This window comes from Aethalodelphis obliquidens, unplaced genomic scaffold (genome assembly GCF_003676395.1).
Source record: "Aethalodelphis obliquidens isolate GAN/ISIS:26980383/991018 unplaced genomic scaffold, ASM367639v1 scaffold22, whole genome shotgun sequence".
Lineage (NCBI taxonomy): Eukaryota > Metazoa > Chordata > Mammalia > Artiodactyla > Delphinidae > Aethalodelphis > Aethalodelphis obliquidens.
In genome coordinates this window covers 26320729-26347787 of record NW_020837966.1, presented here as the reverse complement: position 1 = coordinate 26347787, position 27059 = coordinate 26320729, and the positions used below count along the sequence as shown (strand labels likewise).

The following is a 27059-nucleotide window of genomic DNA, read 5'->3' as shown; positions in this document are numbered from 1 at the left end:
AAGAGTGTCAACAGGTTAAACTCTGGAAGAGAGTCTGACACTTCGTATAACATGTAAAATGTATCTACCTTCTCATCTAGCAATCTCATTTTTATATTTCTTAAGAGATGACAGCACAGGTGCAAAATGAGGCAGAAAGATGTTCAACAAAGCATTATTTATAATAGTTAAAATCTTGCAAACAACCCAATGTCTCAGTAATGGGCTAGTTAATTATAGTGTGTAAGACAGAAGAGTACAGAGTTCTTCAAAATGATTAAATCGATATTTATCCACTTGGAAGTATGTACAGGACATATTGTTCAGTGGAAAAAATGTTAAAAATAGCTTATGATTCATTTATGATAAATTATACACAGGTTATCTGTGTGCCCAGAGACGTGTCTGAAACTACAGAAAACCAAAATGTTTGTCGTAGTTACCTCCGAATGGTTAGATTTTATGTAATTTTTTACTTGTCTCTTTGTTCTCCGTGAGATTTTAAAATATTTTTGTTGTTGTTTCTTTTTATGATGAGCATGAATCATTTTACAATGTTTTTCAAATTTGCTTTTCTTTTAAAGAAGTAGTGACATAATACTTGCTCTTAAGGAATCTCGCATCGCATTAGTGAGATGAAATGAACGCACGCCAAGCAAAAGTAACAGGAGACATACATTAGAAAGGCTTTAAGATGGGAGACAGTCAAGGTAAGTACTTTTAGAGGAGGAGATTAAGGAGGCTTCAGGGAGGCATGGAATATTTTTGTTACAGAAGACTTGAGCTGGAACTTTAAACACTGGTGGGACCAGAGCAGAAAGGACAGCATGGAAGTCATTTGCATTAAGAGGAATTCAAAACAACAGCATCCCAAGTTCATGGGAAAGGGGCACGGGGGAGGGCACATTAAACCAGGCACGTCTCTTCAGTAGATCCTCTAACTTCCTTCATTTTAATTGTCTTGAAAATTACAAGTGGTATTTACTCTGAATAGCACGAACATAAATTAAACAACATGAACAAGACATTTGACAGAGATTTGCATTTTTTCTTCTGAGGAACTTGGATTCATTTTCTTCTTTTCAAAGTATAACTGAAAGCTTGGAGCTTAACTTTTACTTGGCTGATTGACTACATTCTACAGAGTCCTATGTCAAAGTTCATTTAAAATACCAAGGGCATTCTGTCTATTCATCTGAAGTCTCATTCCCAACCCTTAGCTCAAGAGTCATGATATCAGGACAACTGCAAAAGAGCCACAAAGCTGGATGCTCTCCCAATGTTCATTTATTGCATCTAATTTGCATAAATTGCAATTTTACTATCTTGCTTATTATATCCAGGACTTGTCACTATCCCTTTCAGTTTGTCTTGAAAGCATTCTTTCAACCAACGACTATTACAAAAAAGTTCTTTGCTGGTAACATTTCAGGTACTTTCATGTATCTACCGCCAGACCTTCTGATCTTCAAAGAAGCAAAATTTAGCACAACTCTAAGATGGAGGGAAATGTGTGTACTCCTCCTAAAATTTTTATGACTCCACTGAATCAATGAATAAGAGGCCCTTTTCACTTCTGGCTCTGAGGTTGGTGGCCAAGGGCAAGAACAGATAAAAATTTAGAGAGCTAAGACCAAGTCCAAGATCATAACTAATAATAAACACATTGGTAAACCACGCCAGACACTTTCTCCAGGGTGAACACAAGGCTTCCCTTGCTTATGAGTTTACAATCAGTCTGTCTATGGACAACTGCCCACAAAGAATGTTTTCCAACAGAGAAACAGTAATGAATCAAGGGGATACAGAAGCAGGGCTCTACAGCCAACCAAAGCTGTTTGGCAAGCTGACCTAGGAATTCAAACTTCCCCTCCCCACGGGATCATGGGGATTTCCAACCCACTGGGGAATATGGCCAACTGGCACCTCATTCCTCTTCACCAAGGGAATGCCATGAAATACCTTCTGACAGATATTTTACATCACATGGTTCTGTTCTTTGCTAACCCTTACAAACAAAAAACTTAGCAAATAAAACTAACGCCATTCCCTTGTCTTCTGGGAGCCTAAAAACAAAATCCATTAAAGAGCTTCCAGAATAGAGGACACAACACAGGGAAAAGTACTTAAACCAAAACACAATTGGATTCTATAGTCCCTATGCCTATCTAGGTAGTCAGTGAGAAAGGACGCTTTACAAAAGCAATCTACCCTACTTCAAACCATATGTTTAAAAATGACCTCAAAATCGATCAAAGATCTAAGTGAAAAGAGCACAAACTACTAAAACTCTCAGAAGAAAACATTAGCATCAATCTTTGTGACCTTGGATTAGGCAACCGTTTCTTATAAAGCAAAAGCATAAGCGGCCAAAAGCAAAAATAGATAAACTGGACTTCAGCAAAGTGAAAAACTTGGCGGTTCACAAGACACCACCAAGAAAGCGCAGAAATCCACAGAATGGGAGAAAATACTTGCAAATCATAACTGATAAGGAGTTCGTAATAAAGAACATTTAATACTCAATAATAAGACACATAACCCTTTTTTTAAGTGGCCAAAAAATAATGGGCAAAGGATCTGAAAAGATGTGTCTCCACAACTGATATACAAATGACCAATAAACACATAAGATCATCATCGTTAGCCACCAGAGAGATTCAAGTCAAAACTACAATGAGATACCACTGCACAGTTACTAGGACGGCTCAAATGTAAAAAAGATAAACAAGCATTGGAGAGAAATCAGAACTCTCATATACAGCTGGTGGGAATATAAAACTATAAATGTAAAACTGGCAGTTCCTCAAATGTTAGACATACAGTTATACCACATAACCCACTAATTCCACTCCTAGGTATAGACCCATGAGAAATGAAAATATATATCCACACAAAAATGTGTACACAAATGTTCACAGAAAAGCCAGAAAAAGGCAAATAACCCAAATGGCCATCAACTAATAAGTGAATAAATAAAATGGGACATAACCATACAGTGGAATCTTATTCAGGAATAAAATGAAATAAAGAATACACGCTACAAAACGGATGAATCTTACAAACAATGCTAAGTGAAAGAAGCCAGTCACAAAAAGCCATTCCATTTATACGAAATGTCCGGAACAGGCAGATCAATAGAGACAAAATGCAGATTAGCCTAAGGCTGAGGGTGGAGCCTGGGGAAATGAGAGCGACTGCCAATGGGTACGGTGCTCCTTCTTGGGGTGATGAAATTGTTCTAAAATCGATTGTGCTGATGGTTGCCCAACTCTGCTAATCTACTAAAAACCAATGAATTGAGCACTTCCAGTAGGTGAATTGTACGATACATGAATTATATCTCAATATATCATTTTTTTTAAAAAAGCAATCTACATCAGGACAAACTTGGAGTACGCGAAGCTGTGCCCATACTTAGGATTTAATAGAAGAACATCTCCAGCTTTTCCCAGATTCTCAAGGGGTTAATGACCCAGCAGAGGGTAAGAAGCAGCGATCATTGTGCTGAATGGCAATGAACAGCCTCCTTGTAAGGTTCTCTTCTTGTGGACGCTGCCTTCTGTTTATCACTCTGAGAGGGATAGGACGAGTATCCAGCACAAGAGAAGGTTCTCCTCTAATTCTTTTTTTTTTAATTTCATGTTTTGGCATTTTTGTTAGCGTTAATCATTCCCTTCTCTGCCGTCTAATTTTATTAAGCACCTAAGTGTCTAGTGGATGCTAGACACTTGGATACGAACCTCTCCATAGCCATTACCTTCTTTACAATGCCTTTAATGTTTCCTATAATACAATATTTAAGAACATAGTCTTTTGTGTTACACAGACACTTCTGTGTTCTCCTCCGGTTGTAACAGCACCCAAGCTGCAGTTACCACTTTCACAGCCCAGCTCTGGCTGAGCAGGTAAACAGCAATGATATACAGGAACAATGAAACACAAAGGAATCCTCAGAGAGAGGGGCCCTGTGTAAAACCTCCCAGTGTCAGTGAGACTTCCACTACCCAAGGCTGTGTCCAAGAGTCAGAATTGCAAGAACAGCCCTATCTGGCTCTGCAACGGTGCTCGATGACTTGTGATAAGTTGTTTAAATTCTCTGAGCCTCATTTCTTTACCTCTAGGAAAGGTCAAATGATAATACCTATCTCACAGGGGTTTTGGTGACGGTGAAATTATGTAACATGAGTATTTAGCATTATAGATGGCATGTAGTCAGCACTCAACAAGTGTTAGCCACTATTAATACTTCTGTTGATTTTTTGTTTTTTCAAGATTTTTTTTTTTAATGTGGACCATTTTGGAAGTCTTTATTGAATTTGTTACAATACTGCTTCTGTTTTATGTTTTGGGTTTTTGGTCCCGAGGCATGTAGGATCTTAGCTCCCCAACCAGGGATGGATCCTGCACCCCCTGCACTGGAAGGTGAAGTCTTAACCACTGGACCGCCAGGGGAAGTCCCTGTTGATTTTAAGAGTGAGCTTTTGTTCCATTTACGGCCTAGTAAATGCAAATGCTTTTTTATGCAACAAAACTAAAAGTCAAATTTAATAAAATAACCAAAGAAGACTGGGTCTGATTTCTCAATACCTTTAATAAAACTTACTATGCACTGAGTGAATTTCAAACGTTCCATTTACTAGAACTTCTTTTCAATTGTTTATTCAATTGACCAGGAGATCTCTCCGATTTGGAAAGGAGGGAGAGAGTAAAGGAAACTAGAAATATTGATCTACTTAAGCTTAACGTTTGGTTTGCTCACCTAAACATACCACGTCTTAGCTAACTACTGACTACTGAGAACTTACAACTGATAAGCATGGAAAAAAGAAAAATCAGATGTCATTTCAATGGGCAACCAGAACAAATCCTTTACCAAATCCTGTACAAGAGCTTCAAGAACGACAATGATGTTTTGGATGCCAAGAACCCCAGCCAGGCTGCATATACCACCCTGACTCACTTGAGATAAGCCGTTTTGGACTCATACCTTGGGACAAGGCTATCGCCTCCACGGAGGGTGGTGGGATCTAGCTCAAAGATGGAGGAGATGTCATTGCCTTCGGGCACAGAGACCAGGGAGTACACCATCTTTTCCTGGGCGTTTCGCAACCTGCTCCGGGAGGCATCCTGATCAGAGTCCAGCTGAGGAGGAAAAGTCATCACGTCAAGGATTGCACATGCCACGGCCTTCCCTCACTACAATCACTGCACAGTCCACAGGAACAGGGAAGAAACAATAGTGAGCGTCAGTAGCTGGCAGGAGAAGCATCACTGTTTCAGAGCAGTCATCAAAGATGATAGTTGGCCACCCACACCAAGAATGTTTACACTCTACCTCCTGGTGTTGCAATAAAAATGCTTAAGCAACGTGGGGTTGCATTACTAGCTCTCCATGGGCAGAGTGCTACTGGCGGTACATCCCGCTGCAGCGGTCGGGAGAGAGGAAAAGCAGTGTGAGAAACTTCGCCTGTGGATTTTGTTATGGGCGGTTGTGTTAACCTACAGTGAAACTGTCTAGCAAGAATATGATACAGCTACTTCCCAGGAGAAAAAAACAATGCAATGAAATAAACCTGAATCCAAGTGTTTGTAAGCAGCTGTCCCCATGTGGCCAAGAAAAATATTTGAGAAGCCCGACTAGCCCTGAAAAAATGTTCCCAATTAATCAATTGCTGACGACAATTCAGGGGAAAAGGGGCCCCTCCTGCTACGTGAGGGATTTGGCCGAGACTGAAGAAAATCTCTGACAGTGACGGCTGAAGAACAAGGATGAAAGCTTTCCCAAGAAACCGTAAAAACACATCTAGTCTCCAAAGGCCATCTGCCTAAGAAGACGGAAGCTGCATGCCGAGCCTAGCGCCTGCTCTGACAGGCTCACGAGGTGGCTCTCCGCCGCGTGACTCTAGACGGGATCATTTCTCATGTTCAACATCCTTGCAAGATGACAATATCCACCTGTATGTACTAGGAAAATCACATTTCCCTTGTCTCTATCTTGCTTTGCTTAGGCTGAGGCCCTGCTTCCTTTCCAAATGCAATGGAGAAAAGAAAAGCAAATCTAACAGGCGAAGGAGAGAGCGTTAAGACAATTTCATTCCATGGGGCCTGAGTTCTAGGACTGTAGGTAACAGCTTGCTTTTTCAGTTCATCAGCAGCCCCAGTCTTTGTCTAAAAAAAAAAAAAGGAAGGAAGGCAGGGAGCGGAGCGACGGAAGAAAGAAAAGAAAATGCAAACAATTCTTCTGATACCCCAAACCTCTGTCTCCCCCCTCACACTCCCTCCTTCTCACACCCTGTACCTCTGGCTAAACAAACCCCCGTTCGTCATTCCACCTACACTAACGTAAGACTCCACTGGAGAGGTTCAGGACAGCTCCAAGAGCTCAGCTCGGGAGAAAGCACTCTGAACAGAATGTGTCCTCTTCTAACCACTGTTACCTGTAAAGGGTTGCACACACCGCTTTCAAAATAAACCCTGCCCCGGTTCTGGTGTGAGACACGGGGCTCAGCTACAGACTGGCAGTTAAATTTCAGACCTGCCACACATCCGAAGAAAAATGCCAACTGCACTGAGTCCACGGCATCTGGACTGTGACTGAGCAAGGCGCCCTCATCCTCCCGAGTGCAGTCGGCGCTTGCCATCTAGTGGGAGGAAAGGCACACGTGCAGAAGGCCGTCAGACAAGAGCCAGCCTCGGGTTGTTCTTTCTGTCCCTGAGGCGTCGAGCCCGTGGCTCAAGGGGGCTGCTGAACTTAGCAAGAGGAGAGCGACAGAGCCGAATGGGGTCCCAGGCAAAGCCACGGGCACTGGGTGCCAGTCTCAGGAAATACGCGACCAGGAAGCAGAGCAGAAAGAGAGGCTTCCTCTCCCACACTCCCGAGGCTCCCAACCGAGAAGACGGTGAAGGGTGCAGGACCCTCCCAACGCTGACACCTTCCTCCCAGAGGCAGGAGCTGCGCTGCTGGCCTTGAGGGTGCGGGGTGAGCCCCCCCCACACACACACCCCTCCTCCACGCGAGGACCGCCACCCAAGCAACACCCCAAGTAGCGAGAGCAACGCAGCCCAGATCTGCAGCCAGACCCACTGGCACATGGCACTGCCCTGGCACGCAGAAGCACGAAAGAGTAGAAAGATGACCGCACTCCCAGCGACCCTGAGGCCTGTGGCCAGTGAGGACCACGCTCTGCTTCTTCACCCGTCAAACAAAGATGGAGAGACCTGTCCCAATCCCTTTGTGCAACTGCTGTGCAGCCCAGAGGAACGGTGGATGGAAAGGCACTGAAAATGGTAACCATCCTTTGCACCTTACAAAAATGCCATTTATTAAGCGTTTACTATGGGCTAGGCACTTCATTTGCACAACATCTCACTTCGTCCTTACAACCAGCCCATTGTCCACAACTACAGATGAGGGAATTCAGTCTCAGAGAGGGCAAGTAACCTGTCCAGAGTCACACAGCTCATAAGCGGTGGGTCCGCTATTTAAACCCAAGTCTGTCTCTCTCTCGCCCTACTTTTAATCACTGTGTCCTTCCCCCTGCACTGCACGTGCCCGTCTTTCCCTCGCACGTGAACAGGCCAGGAGAGCAGTCCCATTCCACACAGAGTTCAAGGTTCACTCGGACATCAGCTCTCCCTGAAAGAAGCCATGGTTCTCCTTCCAAGTCACCTCTAAGGGGAGCCTTAGTCCCCCAGCAAGTCCAGCAACTAACTAATGGTGGGACACCCTCAGCTAGAACTCTGCGTTTCTTCCAAAGCTAACATTTTGCCCAAACCTAATTAGCAGGTTCATGGCTGCTGCAGAATTCACAGCACTTTCGTTGACAATTGCATTCTGTATCATCTCCACCCCAACTCCCTTCATTAATGTACCTATGTTAATGTCCAATTTTTTCAAAATTTTACAAAAAATAACACCCTCAATACCACCTAGCATATTCACCATCAAGATGTCCACATGGACACACAACGTCAAACAGAGCAGCAACCGTTTGGGTCTTTGTTTTGTTAATCCTACACCAGAATGAAGCACTCCACAAGAGAACTGCATGACTTACACCCATCATTTCCCTGTAACACAACCACTTCCCTCTTCAACCCGTAACTGTGGACACCTGAACCCCCAACGCAAGTGCCTCCCTATCAGCATTAATTGGCAATATGGCTTCCCAAGAAGGATCCAGCTGGCATTAAAATTCCAAACCACACAATAAGGTCTATTTCTGACTTTGCAGAAAGGACAGATGGTTAGACAACTGAGTGTCTAATCAGCAGTCATGCCTCACGTGCTACCTCCACACTCTAAATGACAGTGTCCACCTTATACACTCATTCCTTGAAGACATCCGAGTGAGTCATAGATTCAGGTCAACAGCAATGAGACGTTGGCGTGTAAAAGGCTGGCTTCTACAGGAACCATCGCCGTCTCCAACCTAGCAGTATTCCAAGAGATACCGTGAACTTCTGCAACTTAGAGATGGAGACCCCTTGACTAAGCACACAGAAAGAGCATCATGACCAACAGTCTCTTGGACCAACCAGGACACAAGGGGATATGACTGCCCTCCAGGGAAGCACAGAACAAGATCCTCTGTTAAGGCAGCGTAAGCTCTCCCCTTCCCCAGCACTCAGTGACCACAGGGGCAGTTTCGTACATGGGGTTCCAGATCACATGTCCTCACCCTACCAGACGAAGACAAGAAGGCTCTTGTCCATACTTACTGAGGGCTGAAACTCCAGGCATTCTTCCTCAAAGTCAGGGTCTACCTGATGAAAAAGAATCATTAGGAAATTAAAACATCCATTGCTTTCTCAAGGACTTGGCCCCGCTAGCAGGAGACTTCAAGGCCTGCGAATATCTTTGGACAGCTAAGAACTTCTCCCTTCCCTCTGTTCACGAAACCAGCATGCCACAATCACAACACACGTCACATGAGTACAACACACATGGAACAATCTACCAGTCACCAATAGATGGCTCTCAAATGTAGACAGAGGAACACAAAGAATCCACTAGCAAAGCAACAGTTAAAAGCCTGAAATAAATAAAAGATCAGTACCCAGTGATTGATAATCCTGCTTATTTCTAGTTAGAAATAAAAAAAAATGTCTGGCTTCCAGCAAGAACTGCATTCGCCCCAGGACATAACAGATAATGCAACCGCCATTGATCTTTGGCAAACCATGTAATCAACGTTTCTCACAGCTGGTGGGCTGGGTCCATCATTTCCTATGGCTCCATTTCAAATTTCAACTTAGTCTTAATCTTCGGCTCTTCAATATTTCAAAACCATCAGTTCATACACGTGTCAGGCATCCCGGGGGGGTTGGAACATTTAGATTCAGCCTTCCTTGGGGTCAGCTGCAGAAGCAACACTGACACCCAGGCATCACCTTGAAAATCTCTGAGCAGTCTCACCAGTGATACCAGATGACAGGAGGTGTCCCTTGATGTACGGCTAGAATCTGGTATGAATATGCATCGTACATCTTCCAGCAGATCAGAGTAAAACTCAACGTCTGTCACACAGTAACACGGCTCCTTAATTTAATACAAAAACTAAAAGGGAAATTCCTCCCATCCTTCAGTGTTGAGTCTTGCCTTTCCTCAAAAACCCTTCACGGTCATTTAAAATACATTGCCTTGATTTTTTTACATTCCTGTAAGTAAAAGACCCTGTCTATTCTACTAAAGCTCTGAGTAACCAGGCTGTATAAAATGACATAATTCTTTATGGGCTTTAATGCTTCCAGCTTTACGTACCATGTTTCACTGCGGCCAAGTCTTGGTCATTCGTGTTAGGATCAGGATTGGTAAATAAGATGCAGTGAGAGTAGTAAACAAGAGCAAAATGGAAAGATCATCCTAGAACCCTGATTAGCATTATGTTTTTTAAGCTCGATTCTCTTAGCCACTGTCGAATACAGCTGACCCTTGAACGATGCGGGAGTTAACACGTGTATAATTTATAGCTAGCCCTCCAAACCTGCGGCTCCCCACCTGCAGTTCTGCATTCTCAGATTCAACCAGCCACAGACCGCGTAGCACTGCAGTGTTTACTACTGAAAAACATCCACAGGTAACTGGACCCGTTCAGAGTTCAAACCCGCGTCGTTCAGAGTCAAATGTATACAACACAGTATTATTAAATAAAGTCACCAGGATGGACATTACATTCCCACCACAGCATTATTTTCTAACTGACCTTGTCCCCACAGCTTGATCAGAATCCCTGTCAAATACTAAAATGTGTTCACGATTTTTGCCTCTTCTTGTCTATAAGCAGGGAAATGAGGTGGAAGGAAACAGAAAAGCAGAAGGAAAAGCGAGGTAACGGAGCATTACCCTCAGCCCCTAACTACTCAATGGCTATAGGTAAGTGAGGAAAGAGCAGTACATCATCCTTGAAAGAGAAAAACTATGGGGCTGCCACTTACCTCTGCTGCTAAGTAATGCCCTGTAGCAAGATGCTTGAAACGGAAGAGGCTGTTCCAATATCCTGCTCCACCCCGACACGGGTCATGCTGGACCACCTGCAACAGGAGTGGAAGAAATGTCAATCCAAATGAGGGCGACGCTGAATCTGAGACACCACCCAGAAGTCATAGCGCAGGAGCCGTATTTAAGCTGAAAACAATCATTATCTTCCAACAAACGCGTAACAAGTATCATATGTATTGTTAAGCAATGTTTCTCCAAAGAAAAAAGAGTCCCCTAATTAACATGAAACGGTTGTAAGACAAAGTTCAGTGGTTTTCGGATTATTTGCCTTAATCATAAGGAAGAAGTTAAGATCCTGGACTTCATCCACAAAAGGCTAAACAAGCAACAAAAAAAGAATCTCATGGAAAACTGTAGCAATTTATCCATGCGCTCATGCACTATAATACATCCACACGCCTGAGCTTTGAAACTGGACACTCACAGTGCCTGGGCCAATTCAGCCTACAAATAAATGTAACCGTAGCTTCTGCTCATGATGGAATAACTGGCACTGGGAGTTGCTGCCATAAATAGGCACCTCACACAATACGTGAACATGCCATAGACAACGAGAAAACTGAGGAAGATGTAAGATATACAAAACAACTGGGTTCAGATGCTGGATGACAGGGAGCGCACAACTGTCATCTCTGAGGACAGGGACACAGGGTGATCTCCACGACTGCTCCAGCTTTCTGCTGGGAGGTCCCCTCTCTGGACAGTGGCATCGAGAAGAGGTATTCAAGCAGAGGAGACCAGTCTCACTGAGGTGAGGAGATATCAGAACTTAAGGAGGCTGAGGTGACTGGAATCTGTCAGAGCAGAATACAGAGCTCCCCAGAAAACAATTTCCAGAAATCTCCACAAGGGCCTCCTTTAGTCTTTGGCTAAATACCAAGCGGCATACGTGTAAGGTGAGACCCCACAAGGCCAAATAGAAAACGAGAGGGTAGTCGTAAGCTCAACGATCCAGGAGTTCACACAGGACTAGAAGGTGTTCTGATTCTAACAAGCCAGAGGAGAGGCCGGTTGAACACCTGGGGCATTCAGTGTCGACATCAAAAGGCTCACGCCTTACCAGCTGGGCTAGTCTAGCCCTAAAAAAATGCTACAGTACACTTGACCTAATGACGCTTTAAAACAAACCTCCGAAGGGTCAAAGTGATCTGCAAGTAACTTTCTTTGTCTGGCAAAACAAAAGTCAATACTCTTTAAAGGAAGGCAGCAGATCCAGAGCGTCAACAAAGGAGCATCACAACATTGAGCATATTGTCATAATGCAGCGGACAGGCAAGAATCAGGAAAATGCAGCCTGTCAGACAATATCGAATGACCCAGTGTGTCCATGTGGTTGGTGGAGGCTAGAGAAATACGTAACAGTGACCCCCAAATGTTCCCATTTTGATACATACCCACACATTTTGAGAATCTCAGTGGTTTCAAAGTAGGATAAACACACATACACACACTCACACGTGCATCAAGACACATCATAATGAGGTTAACGTAAACCAGAAAGAAAAAGAAAAAATTTTACAGTAGCTAGGGAAAAAAAGAGGCGCTATATGCAGGGAACAAAAGAAAACCACTGAATTCACATCAGAAAGTAATCTGTGCAAGACAACAATGGATGAACGCCTTCAAGTACAAAAAGAAATAACTGTCTATGTAAAATTCTACACTCAACAAAAATATCTTTCATGAATGAAGGCCATATGGAGAAATGAGAACCTTTAATACACTGCAGGTGGGGACATACAATAGTGCCTTCAAGACAGTCTGGCATTTCCTCAAAAAGTTAAACAAAGTAACCATATGACCCACAATTCCACTCCTGAGAGAACTGAAACTCCTCACAGAAACTTGTGCATGAATGTTCACAGCAGCATTATTCACAACAGCCAAAAAGCAGGAACAATCCAAATGCCCATGAATAGTAAATAAAATGTGGTATATCCATACAGTGGAATATTATTTGACAATAAAAAGAAATGAAATACAGATACGCATGGCAACATGGATAAACTTTGAAAACTTTATGCTAGGTAAGAGAAGTCAGGTACAAAGGACCACATATTGTAGGATACCATTTATATGAAATGTTCAACCCGGGCAAATCTACAGAGATAGAAAGTGGACCAGTTACCAGAGGTGGGGAGGGGCAAATCTGAAGAGAAATGAGCTGTGACTGCTATGGCTCAGGGATTCTTTTGGGTCAACTAAAAACCACTGAGAACTACACACTGTACATTTCTGAATTGTGTGACACATGAATTGTATCTCAATGAGGCTGTTATTTTCAAAAACGAAAAATAAACTGATCTTTTTAAATGAAGGTGAAATAAAGATATTCACGGACAAATATAAAGTTGTTTTCTTGTCTTCAAATGAGAGCTGAGAGAATTGGCCAGTGGCAGACCTGCACTACAGAAATGATAAGGGAGTTCTTTAGGCTGAAGGAAAATGATTCCAGATGAAAACTCAAATCTACACCAAAAAGTGAAGAGCTGGAGATGATGACTATGTGGGTAAAAGACTCCTGTCCTCTCGTTTTTCCATGTTTTTAAAATGCAAGTGACTCCTTAAACAAGGCAAAAAAAAATAAAAACGCACTATGGAGTTTATAGCATATATAGAATAAAATGCAAGAGACTATCACCACAAAGGACAGGAAGGGAGAAACAGAAGTGCAGCTGACCCTTGAATAACACGACTTTGAACTATAAGGGTCCACTTACACGTGGATTTTTTTCAATATTAAATACTACAGTGCTACATGGTTGGATGAATCCACGAATACAGAGGAACCACGAACACCGAGGGCTAACTATTAGTTATACGTGGATTTTTAACCATGTGGAGGGTCAGTGCCCCTAACACCCGTGTTGTTCAAGATTCAACTGTATACTATCGTAAGGTTCTAACATCACGTGTAAAAAGTTATGACGATATGTAAAACTGACTGGCAATGAGGTGAAGACATATAATGAAAACCCTAAATCATGACCAGAAATATAAAACACATGGTGTTGCCTTCCTTCTTTTATTTGGAAGGGACACTTAAGTTTCTAAAATCCTCAAGAAGAAAATAAAAAAGGAAGACGTTCAGTGTTTCCCTAGAGTATTCAGAGGGAAAATTGGCAGGCAACAGTTTTGGGGGGGAGCAAAAATTAGACAGCTGTTGCTTCTCAGACGATAAAATATAGAAGATGGTCTACAGTGGACTTCTGGGTTAAGTGAGTCCATACTGCAAAAACTCTCCCCAAAAGGTTGACACGTTTAATTCATTTCAATCAGTTTGGGAGTGAAGAAGACATGGTACTTGCTTTTAAGGTTCTAAAGTCAGTCACGGTGACTTCGTAGGGTTCTGACATTTCTAATACTTTTTTCGTTTATGAATTAAGTTCCAAGTCCCTACAGCCCGGATATATCGCCCTTCAGGATCTGGTCTCCTAAAACAGTTTCTGTCTTATTTCGCATGACTATCCTCTGTTCCTCATCAAATGAGGTTACTGAGTTCTAACCCAAGGTTGCCTCACATTTCCAATTCCACGTTAGTATCTTATAGGAAGTGACTTACTCCATTCATCCCTTCCGTCTGAAATATAGGTCATCCCGTCAGCACCAGCTCGGATGCTACCTCCTTCAGGAGTCTCCCTTGATCCCTTGCCCTCCCTCATCTACACATCCAGAGGACAGGGAATGTGCCTCTTTGTGCTTTGGAGGTGTAGATACTTCACCATCCAGTGTCTTTCCATCCTATCGCCAATGTGCAGTCACCTACGCGTTGTGATGGGTTAGGCACTTGATTACATACTGCTGTGATAGGTAACTGAGCAAGGGAAAGAAAGAAACACAGAAGGAAGAGATGATCAGATGACCCAGAGAAAGAAATTTCTAACTTCAGTTGGGACTTGGCTTCCGAGGTAGCTATTCTTTTCCTCCACAGGAACATCTGGCATCCTTCAGATACGGCGTGATGTGTTTGTTTCTCTAAGTCATCCCAAGTCATCCATTGTTTTTGGAACAAGGTGGATGTAAGTACCTGGATGTGACTTATTCCTATAAATCCATGAATCCTTTCGCCCTGCCCGCCCCACCCCATCCCTTACCTCCACCTCCCACAGGGCTTTGGAACTAGTGGCAGACGTGGCTGACTGCCGGCCGGTAGTTCTCAGGAAGACATGCTGCTTCTTCCTGTGCTCGTCACAGGTGAGAAACTTCTCCTGCTCGGCGTGGAACAGCCTCACCACGTCACCCTAAAAGTCAACACACGGAGGAATGAAGGAAAACGCATTTAAAAAGAGAACCAAAGAGGACCCAAGTGCTGCCCAGCCTGTAACGTATCAAACTTACCCCCTTTAATATGTCATCTTTGTTATCACTCCATTTCATGAAAAGGACTATTTTCCAGCTGGTATTGCAGTTGACGGAATTGACCTAGAAAACAAATTAGTTATTATTTCACATACCCCTCAACAACTGTGGTTTCCTGTGCCCAAATGCCTTATTTCTGCCCAAGAAGCAAGGCTGTGCTTCAGCCCTCCAAGCCTAAAGACTGACATCATGAAGATCATAGAACTTGCAAACTCAGTTGGCCTGATAGAAGTCTTTGGTAATAAATGGTTCATTTGTACCAGTCAGTATGTATGCTGCAACTCCGGCTAACAGAACCAAGCTTCCTGCCCCCCTGGAATGATATCTTCTTCTTCTTTTTTTTCCCCCAAGTCTCTTGTACTATAGCCAGACGTAAAGGCCCAGTGAAAACAAGTATGTATAAAATGAGATGAGCTACAAAGGCAAAAAAAAAAAAAAAAAAAGTCCAACGTATACATCCTAAAATGTTAATGATATAGCCATTGTTTGTAAACGAAATATATGCCAGGCACTGGGCTAACATTCACTAATATATTTTATCCTCAGCAACACCCTAAAAATAGCAATAACCATCATGCCCATTTCAGAGGTAGGAAAACTGATGCCCAGGGAGACTGGATAATGAACCCACAGTCACAGAGGTAGGGAAGGGCAGATTCAGGATTTGAATCCGTATCTGTCTGTTTCCAGAGCTTGTGTCCTCCAAACAAACATTAGGCAAACATTTATGTCACCATCAAGTTATTGCCCTTGTGTCCTAAAATTGCCAATTAAGTTAAGTAGATGTACTGCCAAAAGGAAGATGTCACTCTCACAGGGCTGCCGATGGCCAGCAGTGTCCCCTTCTTATGAATTAGCACAAGACACACTCTTTAGAGAGACCAATTAGAAAAGGGTACCCCTCTGGCCAAAAACACTTGGTAAAGGGGGCCCTTCTCTCCTTAAAGAAATTAGAAAACAATCCCCCAGGGATACAAAGCTTAGCAAACTGAGCCCTCAGGTGACATCAGCCCCCACCCAATGAACAGGCTTATATAACCTCATGCGGCAGGCCTGGCTCTCAGTTTGTTCCCCTGCAGAATGGGTACACTGCCCCGAGTCACTACTCAAGTCGCTGTGAGCACGCACATGCTCTGGCCCCAGGAAGGTTTGCTCCTGCAGCATATGCCTGCCCACAAGCCATAACTTTATTTCCCTTACCTCGTTGCAGCCTGGGTTATCCACCAGCTGATGACTGCTGGCATGTAAGGGCTGGCCAGCATTCACGGGGTTCAGAACAACCTTGTCACCTATGACCACCTGGAAAGGAAAGGACCAATAGAGCATTTCACAAAACAGGTCAGGACTGCAGACTGACCAGTGGCTAGTTCTGGCAGGAGCTGTAAGAGCCTGCATAGAAGGCGGCCCAGCTTCCAGCAAGTAGAATGATACAGCACAAATGCACAATTAACTCAGCTCAATATTCTATCATTACCTAAACGGGAAAAGAACTGGGAAAAGAATGGATACTTGTATGGGTATAACTAAATCACTTTGCTATACACCTGTAACTAACACATCATTGTTAATCAATTATACTCCAATATAAAATAAAAATTTTAAAATATATAAAGAATGGAATTTCAAAAAAAATAAAAATTAAAAAAAGATTTTAAAACCCCAAAGCCTGACCCTGACCAGGAAGAGGTGATGTTCACAAGCCTAAGGGTAAATTTTTGCCCACAATTGTCAATGATTATCCAAAGGCGATCTCCAAGTCAGTCAGAGCAGGAAGAAAAAAATCATATCTTCGTTAGCTTCAGTTAAGGCACTTGTACAAATAAGCTCTAACTAAATTTTAGGAGTAGAAGCAGATTATTGCCTGAAGTAAGTCTTTATCTTTGAAAGAATAAAGCTATAAATTTATATTTCTAAAGCAAAGGCTTTTATACTTTTTTGAAAAGTCGTATTAAGAAATACGTTTTCTATTATGACTCAGTCATACATGAAGAGTTTATGTGGCTATATGTGTATATGTATGTATGTGTATATACATATATGCATGTATATATAGAAAGATATAGAGATCTCTATTTATCTAAAAAAAAAAGTCACCCCCCCAAACAATCTTATCCCCATTATGTTTAACACAGCTTGATACTGCCTATTCTATTCCACTTTCTAAAATGAGTGTCCCAAGCTACTAAATTGATCTCTTGGCCCATGAGTAGATGAATACCTGTCCTTTGAAAGACACTCTTCTACAAGTATTCAAGTCCATCTTACTTTCTCAACTAGGGCACAGCTAAACAGGTAAGCTTAAAGGACAGGAAAGCAAAGGACTTGCAAACATGAAGTTCAGAGCAAAGCACCCTTGTCTTTTATTATGGGAGTGGAAGGAAGAAGAATAGAAAGGATGGTTTCCTAAGGTGTAAAACACACCTATTCTCAGTTTGATACATTTGGGGAACACATACAACTAAATTTTCTCTAACTCAAAATATACGCAAGTTAAATATGTCAAAAAACCCAACCCTTTAGGTGAAACCTAAGCTTTACTGGACTTACTCTTCTATACTCAGTTGATGATCACTATGCACTGTACACCCGCTGCGAGGGGGCTGCTCACGTACTAGAGGCTTCACGTATATTGTACAGACTTTAATATGCACACAAACATATAAACTGAAACATATTTAAACGACCCAAAGCTTGTATACTTAAATATTAAAAAATGGGAAAACCCAGTTTCAGGTGAAGGCAAGTTAAGCTTTTTGACAAGATTTCACACTGTTTAAATACATATTTCTTTTTGGTGGAAAACAACTATTTCAGAATCTTAATGAGGTTGGAAATGCAGCTGATAGCATTGAAACATAGTCACTGTTAAGTATATGCCCACATAATGACTTACTAACGTAGCTAATAAGTATCAGAACTGTTCTAAGTCACCCTGGAAAGGATTTCTGGGGCTTTATAACTTAATCACCCCTCAGGAGAGGAGCCAGCTCGGGACCAACCACAGTCATTGAAATGGAAGCAAGAGCCTGCAGAGTTATCAAGAGCAACTGAGGATAATCCTAAAATCCACTCTCCTTCCCTGATCTACTTCCTTTCCATCCTTCTGTCCTAACTTTATTTCCGCAATAGAGAACCATTTCTTTTCCACTACTGATCTAGAAGGACAGGGACACTCCCCAGGACACTCATACATGATAGCTGCTTTTGTGGTAAAGTTACTCAAGTAATGGGCTCCTCATATGATTTTTTTCAGAAGCCCAGTAGGAAAAAAACAGAGCTACTGTATTTAGGTCACATTGCTCTCCAAACTTCCCTGTTTCCCAAACACTGGTTTCCATGGTGATTTCCTTCTCCTCATACGGGATAAGCCTCTGGCTCCAACTTTAAATTTCTCTTAGTTGACTCTAGTGTACAGTTATGGTTGGAGGCCTGGCAAGGAGCACGCCCTGGGCTGGGCATGTGCACTTACACTGTCTCCGATGGATCGCAGCTTGTAGAATGGCTGAATGTAAAACCAGGACCCTTCGTTGCCAGCCTCGTCCAACGTTACTCTCATGGCATTCTTCTCCAGCAGAGCTGGAAGCCTCTTATTCACTGTTAGGTATTTATTACTTTTCAAATGCAAGAGCTGAAAACCACCAAGAGAATAAGGTGAGTGTCAGCACGTCCCCGAATCTCTACATTTCTCTCTCAGTCATACAAGATATGTATCAAACACTCCTCCCACCACTGAGCCACCTGTGAAGTTAGAGAACCACAGAAGTGGTTAAGGCAGGGAATGATTAGAAAAGAAGGAAGACCAAAGGGAGCAGAAGTAGAAGGAAGAGGAGAAGACATTTTTTCCCCCCAACACAGCCCTGGACAAGATGGGTGTCGCTCAGGTCAAGTGCACCATCAGCTAGGAACATCACTCTGCCATTGGTTAGCAGCAAGGGGTCTAACCCCAGGTAAAGGGACTAAAGAACTGCAGTCTGAATATGCCCTGACATGAAGGTGGAGCTAAGGAAAGGCACTTTTGAACAAGAGAAACAGTTCAATTTAAGAAGTGACCCCATTAGGGGACTGTCAATTCACTTGGAAAAACACGGCTGCTATGGATTTCCACCTTGAATTTCTAAGCACTCTATTCTTAATTCTTGTGTAACCGTTACACGAAGGGGATGGAAAGATGGAAGATCTAGATGCGAAACGTCTCATAGTAAGTCTAGACCAGGAAGAGCTGACCAAGGCTTCCCAACTCAACAGGCTGTAAGAGAAGATGGAGGGGAATAGGAAAGACCGTCCAATCCCTGGAGAAATGGTAAGACTAGCATGGGACACCACCTCCAACTGCCAGTATCTCCCTTTTCAGCTTAACAGATACAGTTTCTAGAACACTCCTAGGAGGCCCACAAATCTTCTTGTCTGATCTGTGAGTCCCTGACATCCCCTGGCCATGACACATAAGGCAATGCCTTCCCAAGCTTCCGTGGTACTCTGATGAGTAGTACCTCTGATCTTCCATGCACCTCTCCAAGGGCTGGACTTAGCTGGCTTATAACCTGGCATTACCTACAGGTGATCCTCAAGATCTAGGCTGGGAAAATAAGAAATATTAGGTCATAAGTATTCACAGCACACTCTGTGACAGGTACCTCTCAATCATCCTAGGCCGCACATACCATTATTATTCCCATTCTGCTAGTAAGCCAGCTGAACCATGGCAAGAATTCTTGCCCAATACCTAACAGGAAAACAAGTGGGAAGGAACTCGTTTGTCATTTGTAAAGTTAATATTAGTATTAGTAAAGAGAGACAAATTAGGAGTTTGGGATTAACGCATACACACTATTCTATATATAAAATAGATGAACAACAAGGACCTACGGTATAGCACAGGGAACTATATTCAATATCTTGTAATAACCTATAATGCAAAACATATGGAAAAGAATAGATATATGCACATATGTATAACCGAACCACTTTGCTATATACCTGAAACTAACACAACACTGTAAGTTAACTATACTTCCATTTTTAAAAATGGTTTAAAAAAAAGCCACATTTGGCACTGGACTTCTTCACACAGTTTTCTGCAAGGATAGACCTAGGTGGATTTTTTTTTTTTTTTTTTAGCAAAACCTGCTGTAGCTGTTTCTTAAATTGTGTTTTATCCTGTCAAATTTGAAGGTACCAGATACAAACAAGTAAACCTCACAACCCGTGAGGTAAGACATGAGACCTATCATCAAATGTTCTACCTGAAGGTACAGAATTGCTCTTCTTACTTCTGGTGACCAGCTCTTGAACCAATTTTTACCAAACATGAAGAACTTTCAAGCAATGCAAGTTAGGCAAAAGCGCAACAGCCAGGCTCCTCTTCAGACAGGGAGCCTCCCATCTAAAAAATGTGGACAGATTTTAAATTAACAGTATAGGGGAGAGAAGTGGACCCTTGCACTGAGAGAGAACCAACTAAAAGCCCAAGAGTCCAGCCCACATCACAAGAAATGCTAGACCTTTTGCAATAAACTGGCTGTGTCCACAGAGTCCTATCTGTCCAAACCGGGTTTCGTGTGCTTGTTTTTCGATTCACTCTTTGTAAAGCTTCAGCTCCACGACAGAACAGCGGCTTTGACCCACCTGGATTACATTGCCATACTGGATCACGGTCCCCAGCAATTTCCTGTTTTCTGTCTCATTCTGCTTCTTTTCCAAGTCTGCGGCATGCTGTACATAGAGGAGGAAGATTGGTCACAAAGAGGAAACAATGGGTTATATATTTCTCTGCCGCAAGGCAAAAGCAATATAGCCAGTTCATACAAGAACCACAAAAATAAGCAAATACCTAAGTACACTCTGAGGCTAAGTGCAGTGAGCAAGGGGTTCAAGAAACCAACCCACTATGCCTTGTTTGCTGGCCTTCTTGGTTTTTCAAACATGTATTCATTTTTTAAGGAATTCATGGACATCTGGTTAGGGTGAGACTAAGTCACAAGCTTATGTATTTTTAAAGAAAATAGGGTAGGGTTGGAAGGGAATTTGCATAGCCCTTTTATGATTTGTACAGGTCTTCTTTATAGCTTTGGAGTAAAATAAAACAGCATTTAAATACTGGTTTTGTGACCTGGAATGTGTTAGTTAACATCTTTGCAATCCTCGGTTTCCTCTTTTGTAAAATGAAAATAAAAATAGTACCTTCACCTCACAGGAATCACACAGCACGGTATCTCATCATTGTGGCATTCATGGAGTGTTAGTTATTATTGTTACATACCAATTATAATTTATTTAGTTTTCACAGTAGTTCCCTGAGGAGAAGATCATTATCTCAATTTCATAAAGAAGAAACAGACTCAGAGAGATGAAAAAGTTTGGTCGACACTGCATAGCTAGTTGAGTGGGTACAAAAGGAGCACTGTTTTCTCTACTACTGTGTATATTTGAAATTTTGCTTAATAATGTCATTTTTAAAAAATTACACATCTATTAAGTAAGTAAGAGATAATCCCCAAACCCATATTTGGGTTAACTCCAGATTTACACATTCACAAATGAGGCTGGAGATATTACTAGTGCAGCTCCGGCAGGCCAGGGAACAGGGTAAAACCAAATAGAGGGTTCCCATAACAGTTTGCCAAGGCCACCAACCCGCACAGTCATTTTTCCTTCGTTCACCTGTGTAGCTCTGCAAGTCTGTTAGCATATTATAACCACACTCAAGGGGAACTAGTTTCATCCTAGGCAATTAAACTGCCGTTCCAATCTCTGATTCCCAAACCCAGACTAAGTAAAACAAAAGAAAAATAACGGAAGAAATACGGCATCTAATCTGATGGGTGACAGAAGCATGATGATGACCAATGATGTACTTCGGAATTGCTTCCAACGTTCTCTTCGTAGAGTCTCCCCTTGCCTTGAGGCAAGATGCTACCAGATGCCAGTGGGTTAATGGGCTTCTTTCCCAGGGAGCACGTCCGCGTTTCCACACAACCCTTCTGGACTTGGTCTTGGTTCCACCACAGACCAGCTTTATCATCTTGGCCAGGTCGTTTAATCTCACCAAGCCTCACTCAGCATTCTCATCCACAAAATGAGGACAATACAAGCCTTTTTTCTCCCTAATCATAGACATTACAGAAAATGCATACCAGACACAAAATAGGCATTCAATAAATTTTAACCAATGTTATACACAAGTTTATGTAACTAAGAAACGTTCTAATGAAAATTTCAAAAGGTGAACTAAGGTGGGTGGGTGAAGAATCTTTAAGTTTCCTTCTAATTCAGCATTCGCTCCACCTCTACCTGGAGTATAGGTATTTTTAGGAAGGAACATCTTTTGAGAAAAATAAGCTGCAGGAAGCAACCCTAAACTAAAAAGAAACTACATTTATAGGAGGGTAAGGATTTGCCTAAGTTTGTGTGGCTGACTGCAAGTTTGTAGCATATGTCTCAACCCTTTAAAACAATGGTCTATTCAGAGGCTTCCCTCTTTCTGTTTCGGAATTAGTTACCAGTCTGCTATTCTCAGTTACAAAAAGGTAATATCCACTGGGTTCAAGACACATCCAGAAATAATACCAGCGCAGACACCATGGCAATCCTTGGCATCCAAACCGCCCTAGGCATGGCTCTCCCCAACTCTCTCTTCCCCTCCATAAACACCTTCCCATCCCCTCCGCCCACCTCCGTTCTCCCTATTTTCATGCCTGAGCTGTACCCTATCCAAAGAGCTCTACAGTACCCACAGGTTCTGCAGGTAGTTTTTTTAAAAAAAAAATACACTGGACTGAATCCACTTGGAAGGCAGGTTTATACTTTGCAGAGAGCCACTTATTCTTTCTGCTAAGCAGTTCTCAGCTAATAAGGACAGGAAAGTTGAGAAAGCAAAAAAATGTCAAAGCGGGGGGAATCAAGGAATTCAGTAAAATAAAACAACATTTTCCAACAAACAAATACAAATTTTCTCTGCTCGAAACACCACACCAAAAGGATTCACCTTGAGAAAATTATGAAGTAGTGTTTCTTGAACTTAAATGATATAAGGGCTCCTGTTTAAGAGGGAAAATTCTCATGGGTATTCCTCTTACTCTCAAGAATTTCCAGTGGCTTCAATCTAAGAAATATTCATCTAAAATATTAAGTTCCTACCTACGCTCAGACTAAGTACACAGGTGGTAATCCAGTGGTCACTGGCATATCTAAAAGGAAATGTCAGCTTAGTCACCAAGAAGACACATATTTCGTAGTTAAGACTAATTAAACACCAGCAGCTCTAAAGATTAAAGGTCATTCGTGTACAAACATACAAAAGATAAAATTAGAACAGAAAATACACAACTGGAGAATAAATATCTAAGAATATCAAATATCACATCTGAAAACTCCATTAAAAGGTTTAATGATGACCAAGCCTACATATAACTACTAAACAAACATTCCATGCATTAAGCTTACGGACCATTCTAAGAATTCACTTTTCCTATACGCACTCTTTGTTTAAGGAGAAAATTCTCCCACTCACTTCACTTTTTACTAAGTGTACAAATACTATATATGTGTTCATTTGAGTTCACAAATCAGTCTTTAGATAACTCCTCCACAAAACCAAATTTGTTCCCTTCCCCCAGTTTTACTGATATAACTGACATATAATTGGGCTTTCAGAAAAAAGAAAATTCATCATGATTTTTAGTTCAAAAGGTTGATTAAAAAGGAAGTAAAACTAACACATTTTAAATCAACTATACTCCAATAAAAAATTAATTTAAAAAAATAAAATTTAAAAAAAGGAAGGACAGTACAGACAATACCTGGGCCCACTGATCAAGGCTGCTTTCACCCTTGAAAAAATTAAATCTGGTCTATTAAATCCCTCAAGTATATTCTAAAGAGGAGCCCACACTGTAGGACAGTGAATTTGGGGCTTCCCTGGTGGCGCAGTGGTTGAGAGTCTGCCTGCCGATGCAGGGGACACGGGTTCGTGCCCCGGTCCGGGAAGATCTCACATGCCGCGGAGCGGCTGGGCCCGTGAGCCATGGCCGCTGAGCCTGCGCGTCCGGAGCCTGTGCTCCGCAATGGGAGAGGCCGCAACAGTGAGAGGCCCGAGTACCGCAAAAAAAAAAAAAAAGACAGTGAATTTGTATAACCTTTCTGAAGAATAATCCAGCAATATCTACCAAAAAGTTGTTCAACGTGCATAACTTTGATTTAGCAATCCCATTTCTAGGAGTTTCTCTAAGATAATCTGGCATGTGCGCAAGGCCATAACCATCATTTATTTTTGGGGGGAATGGCAAAAACTGTCAGAATCCTAAATACGTCCTCCCCCCATAGGGATTGGCTGTCTAAAATTACAGTACTGCTATATCATGGAGTAATCAAGTAGCCATTAAAAATACAGAGCTACCTATTTATTCATGACATATTAAGTGGGAAAAAAAGCAGGTGAAAGAAAGAGAAGTGAAGGACTTCCCTGGCGGCCCAGTGGTTCAGACTCCACGCTTCCAGTGCAAGGGGCATGGGTTCAATCCCTGGCCAGGGAACTAAGATCTCACATGCCGCGCGGCACCGCCAAAAAAAAAAAAAAAAAAGGAAGAAAGTGAGATGGCATGCCCCCTTTAATACTTTAAAATATAGAGATAAAGGAATAAAATAGGGGATGGGAGACTGGGGCACACACCGAGATTATCTTTGAGGATTAAGGTTTAGAGATCATTCTTTTTTTTCCTTTTCTTACTCATGTATACTTTGGAGCTCACTTCTTCCTACAATACTCACTTCAGAAACACCTTCATCGTACCTCTGTGGCAAGAAGCCTAGATTTTTAAAAAGCCATCTTAAATGTGTTATCTTTTCAATATTTAAAAATCCCAATAATTTAAGTACCTCTTGCTCTTTTCCCTTACACAATGGGCTGCGGACAGTTCTGAATTTCTAAGGGAGAAATCACGCTCTATGCTATGGTCTCTACCACCATGAATCACCACAGACATTACAATGTTCCCTAAGCAACATCAAGGTCAACCCCATCACAGTCACCTGTTATTTTATTTCAGAAATGGAGAAACCATTATTAAATTACTACAGAGACGTCACTGGAACAATGGGGAACCTTATTTAAGGTCAACAAGCTCTGAAGTATCTAACATAAATATTAAGGCTTCTGAAAACAAGCAAGGCAGGACCCAGGCTTCAGATGGCAATAAAGACTCCTCACTCCTCTGGTTCCTCCTAGCTTGTAGAAGCTACGGCTTAAGGTAATGGACCATTTCTCAGAACCAAAACAATGTAGGTGCTGTTTCAAGGTAACAGGTAAAAATGCTGTCAGGAAACGGCAGTCGAGGGCTGTAGAACAAATTATGTGATTTGCAGATGGCGGAACCTCATTCTGCCAAGAGTCTTGGGAAATCACGACCAGGGGAGTTAGAACCCAGTTATTCTCTCAGAACGAACAGACACACATAGCAACCAGCCACTAGATGTCATGGTCCTTCAGGGAGTTGGTGGCATGTTGCTTATCCTAGTCAAAAGGAAGTCAACTGGTCTAGACGACTAATTCCTTAAATGGCATTAATTTAAAATAATCTGACCTTTGATTGGGGTGCTCCACAGTAGCTGACAAAAATAAAAATGAAAACCCACTGGAGACTGGCCGTCCGCCCCCAAAGGCAAGCGGCTGCCCAAAATACAACATTTTAATGACGGCACTAGAACATGTGCATGACTTTCAGACACAAGAGGGGGAAAGAAAGGTCCAGCCAAGCAGGAAAGCAGGAACTGCACAAAGTTAACAGCCAAGACCTGCAAGTCATGTCAGGGATCCTGAATCAGGAGACAGTGCTGGTTTCCTTTTAAAATTTATTTAAAACAGAAACAGCATGAAAGAGAGAATTTATTGTTTATTTTAGTAAGGAGTTCAAAGTTCTTGGTCACCTTTAGGATCGCCTTTTTCAACTCTGTGGCTTTTTCATGGTTCATTTGTGGGAAGGGGCGGGAAAAGGAACTGCTGATGAAACAACACACGTATCACAGGCTGAGAACAGTTGGCCAGAGGACGCCATCCTGCTGAGCCATTCCTGTACTGGTGTTGAGTGTTACGTTTTAAACTTTAAGGGAAGTAGCTGCCAACATTTTTTAAAAACTGAGAGATGACACATCAAAGCACGGATTTTAGCTTCTCTTGAAGAAGCAGAAGATGTGGCGGCAGTTCCTGGCCCACCTTCCCACGCAGCAATGGCAGGGGAGCGGAGCTGCCCCCCAGACCCGCACACAGGCACACGCCCCATAGCAACCCAGCCCACCAAGGCCTCTTGGTTCCAACTGGCTTCCTGCTTGGCCATGAGGAATCTGAATTTACAACTACAGCTGTAAAGCGCGTAGGAGAAGAAAGGGTTTGAGACGGACTAAGAATACCTCAGTGGACAGAATCAATTTCATCCGAGAAAAGGGGCCGCAGGACTGCTAAGGCCACACTCCTTCCACCAAGATGACCCCACAGGCGTACGTGCTAAATGGCTCTCCCAAGAGACGTGCAGAATTGAGCAACCTTTCCTACCCATTTAACTCGATTCCCATGCTCCCAGTACAGACTTCGGGGGCGTCCTGGATCCTCACAGTGATTGGGGAAGGAGGGGATCGCTACTCATACTTCACGGACAAGAGCCAGGGATGCTGGATGCCCTGAAATGTATAGCACAGTCCTGTGCAAGGAAGAAGCATCGTTCCTCCCACACAATTTGGTATTCCGGTGGACAGTCACACGGCTTAAAAAGCTGCAACTTCTGAGCCAAACCCTTAACTCCACTTTACACATGAACACAAAGCATGGATCTGCATGGTTCAATTAATAATATTATTAACACCTTTTCCAAAACTGAGGGTGTTATTTAATAAAGAGAAGCGTGTACCTTGCATTCTTAGTAACATTACCAAGAGCAGCTGACCATTTTGGAACACCACATTATGGAAAACATGCTTTCTGGGTCACCAGTACTATAAACCTACATTGGCCACAGTCTTCAGCTGCCTCATTCACGGGGTCTATAGAAATAGGTAAAAGCATTTATTTCCTTATGTCCTCTAGAGTGACTGTGCAATTATAAAATTTATTACTTTCCCTTTATTTTGCCTTTATAATTCAGTTTCAAAACTTTGATATCTTGGGAGATTATATTATTTACAGATTTTATTTCCTATTTATATTTATAGTTACATAATATTTGCTATTCAG

At 42.3% G+C, this 27059-nt stretch overlaps 1 protein-coding gene across 6 annotated transcripts in view; it reads right to left on the bottom strand.

Moving 5' to 3' along the window:
* The window catches only part of ITPR1 (inositol 1,4,5-trisphosphate receptor type 1), a 318999-nt gene that overhangs the window by 172750 nt on the left and 119190 nt on the right, over window positions 1–27059 (bottom strand). For 5 of the 6 annotated variants that reach the window (XM_027121458.1, XM_027121453.1, XM_027121455.1 and 2 more), the window contains 8 exons: window positions 20468–20554; window positions 18312–18470; window positions 16043–16141; window positions 14822–14905; window positions 14578–14724; window positions 10420–10515; window positions 8704–8748; window positions 4970–5124 (listed from right to left, as the gene is read on the bottom strand). In XM_027121458.1, coding sequence (XP_026977259.1) covers window positions 4970–5124; window positions 8704–8748; window positions 10420–10515; window positions 14578–14724; window positions 14822–14905; window positions 16043–16141; window positions 18312–18470; window positions 20468–20554 — 872 coding nt within the window. The remainder of the gene's footprint in view (window positions 1–4969; window positions 5125–8703; window positions 8749–10419; window positions 10516–14577; window positions 14725–14821; window positions 14906–16042; window positions 16142–18311; window positions 18471–20467; window positions 20555–27059) is intronic. The other variant, XM_027121454.1, reaches the window with a different exon arrangement.